The sequence below is a fragment of the Fusarium falciforme genome, chromosome 2 (genome assembly GCF_026873545.1).
Source record: "Fusarium falciforme chromosome 2, complete sequence".
NCBI classification, from domain to species: Eukaryota; Fungi; Ascomycota; class Sordariomycetes; order Hypocreales; family Nectriaceae; genus Fusarium; species Fusarium falciforme.
In genome coordinates, this window is record NC_070545.1 from 2,202,553 (window position 1) to 2,217,297 (window position 14,745).

Below are 14,745 nucleotides of genomic sequence, written 5' to 3' on the forward strand. Positions count from 1 at the left end.
TGCTCCTCCCCTTCTTGGTTGTTGCGCTTGTACTTGTACCGCAGACTACCTTAGTATACAGTGTATTAGGTCTGGCCTGTGTATGACCTACCCCATCCTGGACCGACACCCAAGCTCCGAAGAAGTTCAAACATTCTATTTCTCATTTTCCCACTCGGGGTTCTGTCATTCAGTTAGCATGCATTCCTTATATTCTAGGTCAAGACGGGGAAACAAACCTTCCGCAGAATCACCAAGCCCTCGAGGGTGCTGTTGAGGCTGATGTACTCCTCGTCCTCAAGCTCGGCACGCTCGCCATGTCCAAGCACCACAGGGGTGCTCTGAGTCTGCCAACCAGTAATGGTCTTGGGTCGTCCAGCCTGGCCGACAACATCGACGGCCTGACCAACGCGGACGTTGACCTTGAGAGGCTCGAGGTTCTCGTCCAGAGTGACGAGGAAACGGGGGTGCATGGCAGTGACGAGGAAGTACAGGAGGTAGTGGGATTGAGAGGTGATGAAGTCCTTGGGCTCGATCATAGCAACGAGCGTGGCCAGGAGACCAGCGGCCGCGACACGGGACAGAACTTGGCGGTCTGTGTGGAAGGGGCTGATTGACAGAGTTCCCTTGCCCATGTGAAGCAGACCCTGTGCGATACGGACCATGAACAGGGCGTCTTGGTCGCGGTGGTAGTAGCTGGCAAGCTGTCGCAGCAGCTGTGCCAGTCGGGCGTTGTTGGTACCGGCACCCAGGATACCCATGGCGAAGATGGCGTTGATGGCCACCTCGGGGTCATTGTCGTGGCTGTATCTTGAAAGAGTATCGTACACCTTCATCTGGGGGTTGCTTGGGCTGATTAGACCCATAGCCAAGGGCACGGCTTTTCGGATGTTGGGCTCGCCGTAGTGCATGAGATGGCCAAACTGTCGCAACACCATCTCCTGGCCGATGTCCTCGCCCATAGCCACCAGGGCAATTCCAAGGACAGCGTAGGCCTGCAGGAGCTCGTCTCCCTTCTTCTCATCAGACTCCTCCTTGTGCTCATTGCAAATGTGGAGAAGCTCTTGGATCTTGAGGACGGCACCTGTGCCTGCCCAGGCGCAGATCTCGGCCATCACGGCCGTGGCCTCTGCCATGGGGTGCTCGATAGCCTTGAGGGTCTCAAGGATAACATCAACCTCTTCTTGTCGGCCAAAGAAGAGGAGGCCCAGGCCAAGAGCCAAAAATCGGGTCCACTTGTCCGTCAGCTGGCTCTTGCGATCATCGTCCATCAATGTTGTAACGATGGCCTCGCTGATTTCAGGGTGCGAAGATCCAGTGAAGATGAGACCACAGCTCAGAGCAGCCATGGCCGAAATCTGCATGTCTTGGGTCGAATCCGAGATGATGGGCAGAAGGAGCTCGAGGACGACTTCCTTGTTGGAGCCGGCGTATGCGAGACCAAGACCCATGATACAAGCTGTTCGGATGAGGGGATCGGGGTTGTTTAGCTTGTCGTTGTCACCCAGAATGGCCAGGGCAGGCTCAGCCTCCATCTGGACTCCCGAGTTGATAATGCCAATGGCAAGCATAGCACCCGCCGAAATTTCCTTCTCACTAGAATAGGTGTACTTGTCGATCTTATCGAGACCGTTCTCAGTGTCCCACATCAAGAGGGTTCCCATGGATGCGACGGTAGACATCATACCGTCTGCCTTGGTCTTCCACACCCATGTCTCCTTCTCGCCGTCGATCAGCATCATCTTGTCGTTACCGAAGCCGGCATTGACAAAGGCGTTGACGAACGCTGCGGCCAGGTTATGTCGGGCCGAGTCCAGATTGGTCATTCCCGCTACCCGGCTGCTCTCAAGATGGCTCTTGTAGATATCCTCGGTGCTCTTGGGCTCGAGGATGTTAAGCTCTTTACCTAGTGACTTGAAGTGGCCAGACAACTTGGAGTTGGATAGGCACTCTGCGATTTCCTGGTCGTCCAGTGTGTCCTCAGGATAGTCCAGAGCTATTCGCTGGCGGCCAATGAGAAATGCGAGTTGCTTCTTAAGAGCAGGGTCTTTGGCCTTGTAGAAGTCGTCCTTGATGAGTTCGACATCGTGGAGCCGAATCGCAAGAACCATGGCCTGCGCGAACTGCTTGTACTCCATGTAGATGTTGTGGGCGGTCTTGAGGAAGGTCTCGTTGTCGGGATAGGTGAGGAGGTTGACCATGCTGACCATGTAGAGGCACACTCGCGCGTACGTGTTCTCGTCGACGAAATGGGGAATCTCCTCGATGATCTCAAGTTCGCTCATGAGATCCACGGCATCAGCCTCGGCGTTGCTCTTCAGGAAGAGGGGCACCAGGTGCTGTGCGAGGTCGATCAGGTCCTTGACGGGTTCATCGTGCACAATGCGCTTGGCATACACCTCACCAATCTCCAGCGCCAGGTGCCTGGTGTACTCGTGGCCCCACGAGCCAATGTCGGAGGTGGGTGCTAGGAGGCGGTACTTGAGTGTGTCTTGTCGGTCCTCGTCCGAAAAGGTCATACCGATGACGGAGAGAACATCGGCCAATGATGTTCTGTCATCGGTCGCGGGCCATTCTTCGTAGAGCTTTGTCAGAGTCTCATAGTGTGGTCGCAGGAACTTCAAGGGCTTCGGCACTGCTGTCATGGATGATGTCGATGTCTTTATGGAGGTCTTCATCGCTTCCAGGGCGGGTTTATAGAGCGACGAGTCCGACTCCTAGGCGAACATTAGCGCATGCGCTCCCGAATCCACGTCGAAAAACTGACCGTCAAACGCTCGACCATCATGTCGAGCTCATTCTTGAGTTGCTGGTCCTCCTCGCTGAGCTCCTCCTCGGCGGCTGGGGCGTTGGTTAGCATAACATGGCATGGCCAACATAGCTGGGTCGCATACTCTCGATCTTGTCGTCCTCCTTCTTTCCATTCTCCTGCTGCTTATCCTTCTTCGCATCATCGACGGCCTTTCCCTTGCCCTTGTCCGCCGCCTTGGGCACTTCGCTATCCTGAGCCATGTTGACGTCGACGGCTTAGGCGCCTGGTATAGCTTCACAGAACAAGATTGAAAAGGACAAAAGGTCGGATAATGGTGCTTGAAGACTGCCTGAGCTGTGTCGCCGGTTGCCGCTGGGGGTGATGTCGAATTACTGATGGGGTCGTGATCGCTGGTCGTCGTGGATGGAAGGTGATGGAGCCGGCTTGGTTAAGCTCGAGTGATGGAGGTGGGTGCTGGCTGAGGTGTGCAAGGTAGGCTAGGTAGCTCTGCTGGGTTACGCCAGGCACCTCTGCCTGGCCAGCCAGCCGCGCCGTCACGTGATGCCTAGGTGCGGGCCAGGCGGCAGGGGGGGCAACGGAATCTATCAAAATTTCGAGGACCCCACCATTTGCGATAACATGTAAAGAATCAACCCCACGTTCAATTCAATATTGACCATTTATACCAACTTCTTGTGGAACAACAAGCAGAATTTTTTTCCCAAGTTATTGAATTGAAATTGCTTGCCCATCATGAAGTTGGATACGAGGGCAATGCGCCACCTCGCCTCCGAGGACTGGCGAGTTTTAACAGCAGTATGCTCCCAATCCATCAAGGTTTCAGCACTCATGATGCTCACACGGATAACTTTAGGTCGAGATGGGAAGCAAAAACCACGAACTCGTCCCCACGCCGTTGATCGAGAAGATTTCGCGCCTCCGTGGCGGCGCCAGCGGTGTCCACAGAAGTATCTCTGCCCTCGCCAAAGTCGGCCTCATCGCTCGCGTCAAGGAGGCCAAGTACGATGGTTATCGTCTTACATACGGTGGCCTCGATTACCTTGCACTACACACCCACGCCAAGCGAAAGGACGTCTACAGTGTCGGAAATCGAATCGGCGTTGGAAAGGAGAGTGATATTATGGTTGTTGCAGACGAGACTGGCACCCAACGAGTCCTCAAGATTCATCGACTGGGCCGAATTTCCTTCCGAACGGTCAAGTCGAACCGAGACTACCTTAAGAACAGACAATCTGGATCTTGGATGTACCTGTCGAGGCTAGCAGCCATGAAGGAGTTTGCTTTCATGAAGGCCCTTCGCGAAGAGGGGTTCCCCGTACCTGAGCCCATCGCACAATCACGGCACACCATCGTCATGTCCTTGATAGATGCCTTTCCTCTCCGCCAAATCTCGGACGTCCCTGACCCCGCGTCTCTATACGCCGATCTGATCAGCCTTATCCTTCGCCTTGCGAAGCACGGCCTGATCCATGGCGATTTCAACGAGTTCAACATCCTAGTCAAGGAGGAGAGGACCAAGTCTGAGGACGGCCAAGAAGTTGTCAACCTTGAACCCATCATCATTGACTTTCCCCAAATGGTCTCGATGGAACATCAAAATGCCGAGATGTATTTTGACCGAGATGTGAATTGCATAAAGCGCTTCTTTGAACGGCGCTTTCATTTCGTCACCACCGAACCCGGCCCCTTCTTCAAGAATGCCAAGAAGACAGTGGGCAAGGATGGTGTCAAGAGACTTGATGCTACCGTCGAGGCCTCTGGCTTTACCAAGAAGATGTTGAAGGACCTGGAGGCTGCCATCAAGGACAAGGCAGAAACCAAGGAGCAGGCAGCCGACGACGAAGATGAAGATGACGATGACGAGGAAGATGAGGACGAAGATGAGGACGAGGAGGGTGATGGCTCAAGCAATTCTGGGGGCCTACTTGGCGAGGACGCCAAAAACTCGCCCGACGAGGGCGTCGAAGAGGGCATGTCTAAACTGGCAGTTTAACATGAATGAAATGCAATGATACCCATTTACACATCATATTGATCGTGTCGTCTGTTCACTGATGACCTTGTCTGCTCAGCTCGAGACTCATTCACAAATTTTGACAACGACAATGGATCGAAAGAAGTCTAATTTGACATGATTAAGTTATTCCGTCTGCTCAACGCCGCCGTCGTCTGCTCTTCTGACACGAATGTCCCCGAATCTAAAGTACAAAAGCGCATGAAATGGAGTCATGGCCCAAACTCGTCTAGAGTATCAGCTACCTCAGCCCATAAAATGTTACGCGATGCATAACTCTGCCTGTCTCGATGATTGAGCACGAAAGCCCCAAGGCTTGTCGGAAGAAATAAAAGCACAACGAGGTTGCGATGACGTTGTCTAGAAACAACCACCAACAACCCATCCACCAGTAGGAAATCACTTGACCTCCTTCTTCACTTCCTTCTTGGTCTCCTTCTTGATGTCCTTCTTGACAGACGGGGACGAGTGGAGCGAGGCGTTGGCAATGACAGTGTCCGCGTGAATAGTGACGTTCTCATCACATTCGGACGATGTGGGTGTAGCAATCGCTTCGTCTAGGCTCGAGCTTGCGGCCGTCCTAATCAGGGTGTCAGAGAAAAGCCAGAAAAGCATGGGAATCCAGGAACGTACTCCATTGACCGGCGCTGAGACGCAGATCGCCGGGTGCCATTGCTCCCGTCAGACCCAGAAGTGTTGGTGGCAGAAGGAATTGCTCCGCTGGTCATGGTCAGTATTGTGAAGGGAAAACAGAGTACAGGACTTACGACCGGGCACTAGAGTTGTTGGAGCGATGGTACTGTGACTGGTACGACGAGTACATGTGAGTATTCAGGCCAACCAGAGGGGTACCATAGGCTCCGATGTTGTACTCATTGGTTCGAAATTGACGACGCTCCGCGGTCACACGCTTCAGCTCCTTCTGAGCCGGGGTGTCGGCGTAGCGAATGTTCATGAGAAGACCTTCTTCGCCAAGCGCAAGTCCGGTGAATCTCTCGATGATCTCGTCACAGACCTCACGAGACTCGAATCTACAGCGACGTCAGCGAATGGGATTGTGTCGTGCCATCCAAATCTTACCGAGCAAACCCAACGCCGCGGCTGTTGCCCATGCTGTCTCGGAGAATCTTGCTGGACAAGATGGTAAATCCCAAGAAAATGGTTCCAAGCTCCTGCGACCAGTTAGTGATGTCTTCTCTCCCAAGGGTTTGGCACGCAACATACCACTTCTGTCAGTGATTTAGGGAGATTGGAGATGTAGAGGTTCGTAGAGGTGTCGTCGCCCTCGGCCTTGAGGCGAGAGTTGAAGGACTCCTGGAATCACATTAAGTCGAGTTCGTTGGGGGCAAACTGTCAAGCAAGGGACGACTTACGCGAGCAAAACCAACTTCGTACCCAAGACGATGGAATCCGCGGATGCACATCTCGGAATCCGCAACGTTGTAGAACTTGGCGAAGCCAAAACTAGAACCAGTCAGCAACCCTCGATAGGGGACGTCAGGGAACTTGCCCCTTGCATGCTCCAGTGCCGGTATCAATGATGGCCTTGGAGGTCTCGACTGGGCCAAAGCGAGAAGCATAGTGGTACAACAGTTCATCATCGGTGGTGGGATGAAGACCTCGAATGTAGACGTTGCGGTTGCCAGGAATAGGGTTTTGGAGGCTCTGCTCCACACTCTTCATCTGAGCGGCAGGGGTAAAGACCGCGGGCACAGCTTTGGGGATGCTGGGCTTCTTCTCCAGCAGTTCTTCCAGAGCGCGCTCAGACATGGGCGAAAGCTTGGACTTGGAAGCTTCCGCGTGGGCAGGCATCAATCCAAGCTGCTGGGGTGAAGGGGTGGTATAAGCCGATCGATCGAGGCTTGCAACTCGTGGGCCATTCTCCTGATGGGCAACACCACCCGCATAGAATGGCGTAGCAGGGGCCGACTCTGTAGTCGAGTAAGAATTGCGACGGTTCTCTAAGCCGGGGACTTCAGACTGCGTACGATCGGCACGAGTATGAACTGCATTCGCGCGTCCAGGAGTGAAAGGCATCAGAGGAAAGTGCATCCCCATGTATGGGTTGGAAAAGGCTCCATTGGCGTAGTTTGTATATCCATTCTCGTTGGAATGACCAAGTGGGATTGTCTGCGAGCCTTGAACTGGTGCAAGAACGAAGTGGCCATCAGAGCCAAGCATGTACGGCGGAGCCATGTGGATGGGTGCAGAATGGGTGTTGGGCACGCCCATGCCACCCAGAGACATTCCTTGGAACTGGCTCAGGAGTCCATTTGGGTCGCTGGACCCTGGAACGGCAAGATGGTAGTTGGGTCGTCTATCCTGTTGAGACGGGAGGTAGGGCGCTGCAGTCTCCATGCTGATCGCTGAACGGAAACGATAAAGACTGGATGTCTGCAAACTTGGGGGTCAGCCAACTGATGGATGCCAGATGAACAGGTAGGGAAACAAGCAGGGGCGTTCTTGAAAGCTTATTGGGAAAGAGAAGCACACTGCCTGTGTGTGCGGCAAAGGGAATGGGCTGTGAGAGGGCAGGCAAGAGGAATACGGGCAGGGAAGGCCAACATACCTCACAAACAACAGATCAGCTGCGAAAGAGCAGAGGAAAATGGCGAATGATCAAGCGGTATTGTAAAAATCTAGTCGCAGGTCCAAGTCAGCCGATCAAGCCATCGATTATCAAGGGACAAGACGGTTGATGCAGTCAAGGGGGCAAATGACAACGGTGTAATCGGTAGACGGAGGACTATGCCTGGCGATACCAAAAGGATGATCGACCACGGCTCTCCCTCCCACTCAGGCCAGACATGATGGAATGGTGGCCAACCGTAGACAACCAGCGGAAGAGGAACTCACCTTGACCTCTTCAAAGAGCGCCAATACCTGACAGGACAGCGTGGATTCGAGTATGCCGAAGAGGGCAAATTTCGGGGTACCAAGACTTTGAGATGAAGCGAGAGTAAGTAAGATAGGACAAGCTATCGAGCAAGATGGGGTACAGAAGAGATTGTCGGGGTGATGGAGGAGGCTGCTGGGAGGGATCGGTGATGGAGCTGAGGTGATGCTGTGAAGTGGAAGAAGAGGGAGAAGAAGAAGAGAGGAGAGGGAGAGAAGTCGGCCAAGATATGGGGTGGGGGGACGAGGCCGGACGAGGCGAGCACCTACCTAAGAGTGTGCCAAAATGTGATATTGGAAAGAGGTATCGGTGTGCAAAAGGAAGTCTCTCTCTCTTCAGTTGATGATACCAAGGCAAGAATGATACTGAAAAGGATCAAAAGATGATGGATCTGCCTGCTGAGCGACGAAGCGCGCTGCAGAAGGACGCGATGGGCAAAATGTAAGAAAGTATGATAGAGGAGGGAGAAAGAAGGTGCTCTCTGCGACCGAGGAGAGTTTTGAAATACTGAAATTTTGTGGGTTGCTGACACTGGCAGGAAAGGAGGCGACGATGCTCTGGCACTGGCAGCACTTGTCAGTCAAGCTTGAGAACTCGTGACTGGTTGACACTGTCTGTCAGCTGCCAACCGGTACAAATATCAACAAGACCAGTCGCGGGGGTCAGGTTGGTCTTCTCGTGCTCTTGGTCTGGGCAGAGGCAGATTTGGCGTGGAAAGTGGTATCCCGTTTTGAGTTGTCCTCAACGCTGCCTGCCTACCGGCCCGAACCTTTGGTGCAGGGTACCTTCTACCCTAAGGATGGGTACCAGTCCCCTGGTCGGCGGAATAGTGCCTGTCACTCTTTCTTTTCGAGTCTAATGAATGGACGCCAATACGGGCCAGGCCTGTCGTGTAGTCGGTGGTAGATGTCAGCAAGTTCTTCGGCGTTGATGACAGGAATCTGAACGATGGAGCCACAACGTTATCCTCCCCAATGTCACATAGCATTAGATACAGCAAGACGATACTCAACATCTAGGGAGTTGTCACTTTCCACTTGGGACAACATTCGGGGAGCAGTGCACTTAGGTAGTAGGAACCAAGGTTGGGATGGACATGTACCTACTCTGGTATCAGGCAGGTCCAGATGGAGAGGCCCAAAGAAGCATTCGACGCTTGAGATCAGCTCTTGGCAGGCTGTGAACGAGACTAAACGCGATACTGGAGGAAAGAACGGTCTCTTAAGAATATTTGGGTAATGAAAGAAACGCCGCAGGTTACCGTACAGTCATGCCGTCGTCAGATGCCCGAGTGAACTTGAATATCATCGATTCGAAGATGGGAGCAAGGTGGGGTGAACAGCGTTCTTATGGGATAGAAACGTCTCCTTGATTGTATGATCTTCGGTCACTGGATCCCGTCATCATCAGGTCAGACATCCACAGACACGGTTCGTCCCTTCCCTCCATAAAACCCGCGTTCGCATCTGGCACATGCAGTTTGCCATATGTACCTAGTACTTCCCTCTGAGCAGGTAACTAATATAGATGGCAAGTAGATAGATAGATAACTCCTGAAAACACCAATGATGATTCATTGCTCGCTTGAGGCTCAGGTTTGGGCAGTAGTTGCAAGCCCTGAACGGCCAGGAGTGTCGCTACGGTCCTGAAGTTCGTCAGTCCAATCGCCCACGTGTAGTTATCCCATCATCTTGTTGTTCGCCCCCAAGTAAATGTCCGAGGGCGACTCGAATTGCTTTTTAGGCCGTTTCTTCTGAAACTGCCAGGTGGTCGCTCTGCGTGTGGTTCTGATTGCTCATGCAGGTTTGTGGCAAAGTCATGCATGACTGGCCTGCTGGGATCGTACTACTTATGTCGTTCATTTCGGAATTGACCCGGATTGGGGATCCAATCGTCTTGGAGTCATGTCTCAACTTGGCTGTTTTCTCCCCATGACTCAGGCCTTATAGGTATGAGCGAGCGAGTCGATTTCGATAGCTGCCGTCAACTACTAAGAAGCCGGCTGAACCCTAACATCGAGGCTACATCGATCCATCATCTTCCTGACACATCTACCCTCCTTTTCTCTCGAGTAACCCTCGCAATAGGGGTGCCAGAAGCCGCAAGCGATCCAACGTCCGAGCACCGGCCAGGCAAAAGCAATGAGGCATGCAGGACGGGACGGGCGCAGGAGAAAGGAGAAATGTTTGCTTGGATGTGGTGATGCCGCCTCTTTTCTTACCTGCTGCATCGATTACCTTTGGCCCCGAGGCCTAGTCCATGTCTCAGTGTCTTGAGCAACCACAAGGAGCCCGATGCATGTTGAGGTGAGGTTGTCTTGCGGCTGAAAGTTAGTCTGTTTCCCCACAGTCGGCCGCCAGGGTTCACAGTCGAGATCCATCAGTCAATCGTTTGCACGTGCTCTCACGTCACAGGAGGCCAACGCTCCTGGGTCTCTTCATACCAGAACCGTAGAAGTGGGATGGGATCAGGAGTAAATAGGAGAAATTTTTGAAAAGAGCACTGCAGTTTTCTTAGCATTGGTCGTAAGTCTGTGTGTTTGCGACATATGAGAATGTGAGCTAGTGAACCATCGAACAAACGTGCATGTGGAAAAAGGGGGGTGATGTGCATCGAGCAAGACTGGCGAATCTCCGCCGTTTCCTAAGAAAACTCGCATTGGACTCTAGGGGAGTAGAGGATCTTCAAAGTTTTACGTTGTCACCGATTGAAGCCTTGTGATCGCACTGAGAGTCTCAAAGTTTAGGTTCGTTCTCTCTGGGTGTAGGGTAGGCATTTCAGGTGCACCAGCACTTTGCATCTTCATGACACATTCCGCTTTTTTATCCTGACGAGTGGCTCTCGTATAAGGACTCACACGTGGGAAAGGTATACTGTTTGTTTATCCCTGTCGGGCGTATTTAAAAGATCATGATGCAGAATAACTATCCTTCCCCCATGATATTCCGAGGTAACCAGGGTACAGCAAGTCCACTTGTGTAGTAAATGCCACAATCCATAACCCTCACATGTCCCCAGCCAAACCAACACCTCTCTAAGCGCAAGAAAACACTCGAGTCTAGTTCATGTACGCTCGTCGAATATCACCACCACGTGGCGGAGAAAACGCCAGTTGTGAAACCAGACAGATGCGCCGCTGAAAATCCCATGCAGCCCTTTGCTAACGCTCCTTTTTCATGACCAGACATCCTCCTGCACACACTTGTTAGTAACCGTTTGCTTAAAAAGAGCCATATCTCTTCACGTACCTGGTATTGGTTCGCCGCCCTCATGTTCTTCACAATCTCCTCACCCTTAGCCTCGGAAACGCCACGTCCCTCAGCCAAGATCTGCGCCAAGACAGTGTTGACCTCGCGCGCCATGTTTGCAGCATCGCCGCAAACATAAAAGTAGGCCTTCTGGGACAGCAGATCGCTGACCTCCTTTGATCGCTCCTTGAGTCGGTGCTGCACGTACACCTTCTTGGAAGATTGTCGGGAAAAGGCAGTGATGAGTTCGAACTTGTCGCCAAGAGCCTTCTTGTACTCCTAAACGAGTTATTAGAAAGGTGATTAATAAAAGACGGGGTCAGATAACTTACCTCCCACTCAGACTCGTACATGAAATCCTCAGTAGGCTTTCGGCATCCAAAGAACAAGAGAGTCTTGCCAACTTCGATTCCATCCTGAGCCTGCTTGGCACGTTCCTGAACGAAAGCACGGAAAGGGGCAACACCAGTTCCAGGGCCAATCATGATGATGGGCTTACCAGGATCCGAGGGCAGCTTGAAGTTGGAGTGACGAACATGGACAGGCACGTGAATACCATCATACTTGTTGCGGGGACCCATGATTTCGTAGCTTTGGCCAAAGGGCGTGGGGTTGGAGTCACCATTCTGCTTCTGCTTCAGGGCCAGGAGATAGTTGGTGGCAACGCCGCGGAAAGGATCACCACGTCCAGGAATCATCTGGGACTCAACGACGGCAGTGATGGAAATCTTCTTAGGCTGGACCAAAGACGAGGACGAGATGGAGTAGTAACGAGGCTGCAGCTTGGTAATACCTTCGATAAAGGCAGAGAAGGGAATCTTAGTCCACTTCTCGCCCTTGCTAACAGAAGCCAGGAAACGCGCGATGTTGTAGTAATGGGGGGCAGTCTTCTCATGGAAATAATCCTTGTCGTTACCAAGTCGGTTCATCTCAGCCTTGATCTCGTCGTTGGGAGCAAAGGCGGCCAGGGTAGAAACAAATTGACGAGAAACAGGAGCACAGATCTCGAGGTGGTACCGGAGGATAGCATCGTAGGTCGTAGGGTTGGGGAAGGGGACCTTGGCGGTGGGTTCCAGAGCCTTGACAGTGACGACTTCGTGTTGCTTTGCGGACAGATCGAGGATATCGAGGAAACGGGTGACTTCCTCGCCAGGGTTGGTGGGCCAGACAGCAATGTGATCTCCAGTCTCGTACCTGAGGTTCGAACCGCTGATATCGACTTCCATGTGGAGGCAGTTTCGGTCCTTGGCGGAGAACAATTCCCGAGACTCGGCAATAGGCGCAATGTAGGGGTTGTGGGTGTTGAAAGGTCCCTTGGCAGTGCCTTCGAGGTGCATCTTGTTGGGCTCGCCGAGATAGACTTCGGTGGATTCGGGGGTCAGGTCGTCGCGTTCGGTGATAGCAAAGGTAGGCTCGTACACGGCCTCACGCTCCTCGAGGCCAAGCTTCTTAGCCAAAGCCTCCCACATGGGGTCCTTCCAGGCCAGAAAGTCCTCTTCCATGGTGCCAGCGCCGTCGTCACCCTCACCAGCTTCGCCGATGCGGTGAGCGCCGAGCTTCTCAAGAGCCTTGTTGACGTTGCGAACCATCGAGTTGTAGTGCTCGTAGGTGTTGTTGCCGAGACCGAAAGCGACGTAGTTGAGGTTGCCCAGAGGAGGATCGTTGTCCTCGGTGAAGCTGGCGTCCTCGCCGGTGATGAATTCGTAGAAGTCGACAGCGTTATCGGTGGGCTCTCCCTCACCGTAGGTAGCGAGGACGAACATGACGACCTTGTCGCTGGGAATAGTGTCGAGATTGTCAAAATCGTATTCTTCAAGATCGGCGACCATGGTATCGAGACCGAATCGGCTCTTGCCTTCCTTGGCGAGACGCGAAGCATAGTCCTCAGCGGTGCCGGTCTGGGAGCCGTAGAAGACGACGCAGTTCTTGCCAGACTCTTCCATCTTCTCAACGATGTTCCTTGTGCGCCCAGGCCTTGCTGCGGCGCCAGCAGCGAAGCCGTTGGCGTAGGGGTCCTTGGTGACGCCCCATACCTTGCCCTTGGTAAAGTATGCGAGGGTGCCGAGGAAGATGGCGCCGAGGACGATAACGTCCAGAGTGTCGAGTTCAGCCATGATGGCTATGAGCGAGTGCCGACCCGGACTTGCGGTCAGAGGGCAGGAAGATGTAAAACCAAGATGAAGCCAACGATGGAGCAAGTTTGCGTGGTTGAGTCAAGACGGCGGTGTTCCGACTGCTTCCCCAACTCTTTATTGCCCGTGGATCGTCGTCGGCCGGAAAGGAGGCAGGGGGAGGAGGAAAGTGGGATGTGGCGCAAATTGTCTAGAAAGAGGATGTGTTGTCAGTAACACTCGCGCTAAGACGGAGGGTTCCATGTGAATGCCTCATTAGGCATTCACATGGAGGCAGGTAGATGGAGGAGCACTGCTTACCCAGAGGCGACGGACAAGGCCACTGTAGACTCGACTGACACGAACTTTCCAAAAAAGGAAGCGCGATGCGAGAGAAGAGAGGGACTTTAAAGGCGGCGGAAGCGAGGCGGAAAGGTGGCAGTTAGCTACGGAATACCACGGGCGTTTTATCAACGGATTCACTCTCGCCGCCGGGGGGCCGTTGCCGCTGGGGTTTGGGTTGAGCCGGGGCGCCAGTGGACTCCGACCAGGACCCTCCACCTCATTGTCGATACCGATACCGACCACGGAGGGGGGAAAGATTACATGGCCCCTCGGCCCATACAAGTTGTGTGTGACCACCATTCCTTTTTTCTTTCACCCGGGTGCCGACTCTCGTCCCGATCTTCAGGGCCCCTCCCCCATTGTCAATGGCTGTTTTAGCGCTCGGAGTCCTGGGCGGGAGAGACAGTAAACGGCTGATCCTGCAACCAATATCTCGCGCAAATGGTTAGAGTTTGCCATTGCCAGATCCTCCTCGGAAGACTGGTGACAATTGGATTTAAAAGATACCCATTGCTACTTGATTCCTCAAGTTATTCTACAAATACTCTTTTTCTCAATGACCGTAGCGATGGAGGCCGGCCGCCGGAGGATGAAACTGTGGCCATGGATGGGATCCGCCGCAATGTGGTGTCATCTTCATGATGAGCCCATGTCCGACTGGGTTCCGAAAACGAACACGGTAAGGCTCTTTGATCTTGTTGAGCCCCAAAACCTAGCTTGTGCTTGTTGATCTTAGCAAAGATTACTGTATTCGCTTGGCCACACGCTGAAGCTTATCACGTCGGATTTCAAAAGTTGGGTTATGCCAGTTGCCCGCGTGTACCGTGGGTGCCGTGCTTTGATTCCGGAGGGGGTGGTCCAGGTGCCTCGGGCTCGGCCCTGCGAGCAGTGACAATGGAAGGCCATGGATCCATCCATCATGATCCATTGGATCTGTCTCCCCCCGCGTTTTCATGCCACCAAACACCATCCATCTTGTTTCCGTCCCCTCCTCACGTGCCGGCTTCTCTACCCCAAACCCCCCCATTGAACCCGTGAATGCCGCTTCTTTAACTGTGCTTCCCCACGATCGGCTTGGTTCCGCTGCTCTTTACTCGTGATTCCAAGTGCCGAGTGCTGTGCCGTTCTTAACCCGCCGGATCCAAGAACTCCGATGATGTCAAGCGAACCCGTGGACCTGGGAGAAGGCATCAGTCTGGTGAGAAGGCCATGGCTATTAACCATTGGTTTGCGGTATAATCTATAAATGTCTCCTCTGGTTCATACTAGCCCGAAGTACTGTACGACCTGGTCCATCATGCTCGTTCTTTCAGTGTCGTCATTGAGACGGCTGGGCCGAAGCCGGTGCCGAGGACATTGAAGGGAGACTTTTGTCTTGT

General features: G+C 53.2%; 4 protein-coding genes across 4 annotated transcripts; 1 reads left to right on the forward strand and 3 right to left on the reverse strand.

Annotated features, from left to right (window-relative positions):
* Positions 1–135: 135 nt before the first annotated feature.
* NCS54_00263300 (26S proteasome regulatory subunit RPN1) lies at positions 136–2,991 on the reverse strand (the record flags this gene model as incomplete). Its single annotated transcript, XM_053148228.1, has 4 exons — positions 136–162; positions 219–2,696; positions 2,747–2,820; positions 2,874–2,991. The coding sequence occupies 4 exons, from the start codon at positions 2,989–2,991 to the stop codon at positions 136–138; spliced, it is 2,697 nt and encodes an 898-aa protein (XP_053004203.1).
* Positions 2,992–3,484: 493 nt separating this feature from the next.
* NCS54_00263400 (Non-specific serine/threonine protein kinase) lies at positions 3,485–4,745 on the forward strand (the record flags this gene model as incomplete). Its single annotated transcript, XM_053148229.1, has 2 exons — positions 3,485–3,547; positions 3,606–4,745. The coding sequence occupies 2 exons, from the start codon at positions 3,485–3,487 to the stop codon at positions 4,743–4,745; spliced, it is 1,203 nt and encodes a 400-aa protein (XP_053004204.1).
* A 420-nt stretch (positions 4,746–5,165) lies between these two features.
* On the reverse strand, positions 5,166–7,124 carry NCS54_00263500 (RRM domain-containing protein; the record flags this gene model as incomplete). Its single annotated transcript, XM_053148230.1, has 7 exons — positions 5,166–5,346; positions 5,400–5,486; positions 5,534–5,797; positions 5,847–5,938; positions 5,991–6,080; positions 6,140–6,230; positions 6,277–7,124. The coding sequence occupies 7 exons, from the start codon at positions 7,122–7,124 to the stop codon at positions 5,166–5,168; spliced, it is 1,653 nt and encodes a 550-aa protein (XP_053004205.1).
* A 3,712-nt stretch (positions 7,125–10,836) lies between these two features.
* On the reverse strand, positions 10,837–13,024 carry NCS54_00263600 (NADPH--cytochrome P450 reductase; the record flags this gene model as incomplete). The annotated part of the gene is made up of 3 exons (XM_053148231.1): positions 10,837–10,854; positions 10,911–11,189; positions 11,243–13,024. 3 exons carry the CDS (start codon positions 13,022–13,024, stop codon positions 10,837–10,839), a joined length of 2,079 nt encoding a protein of 692 aa, XP_053004206.1.
* Between the last annotated feature and the right edge of the window lie 1,721 nt (positions 13,025–14,745).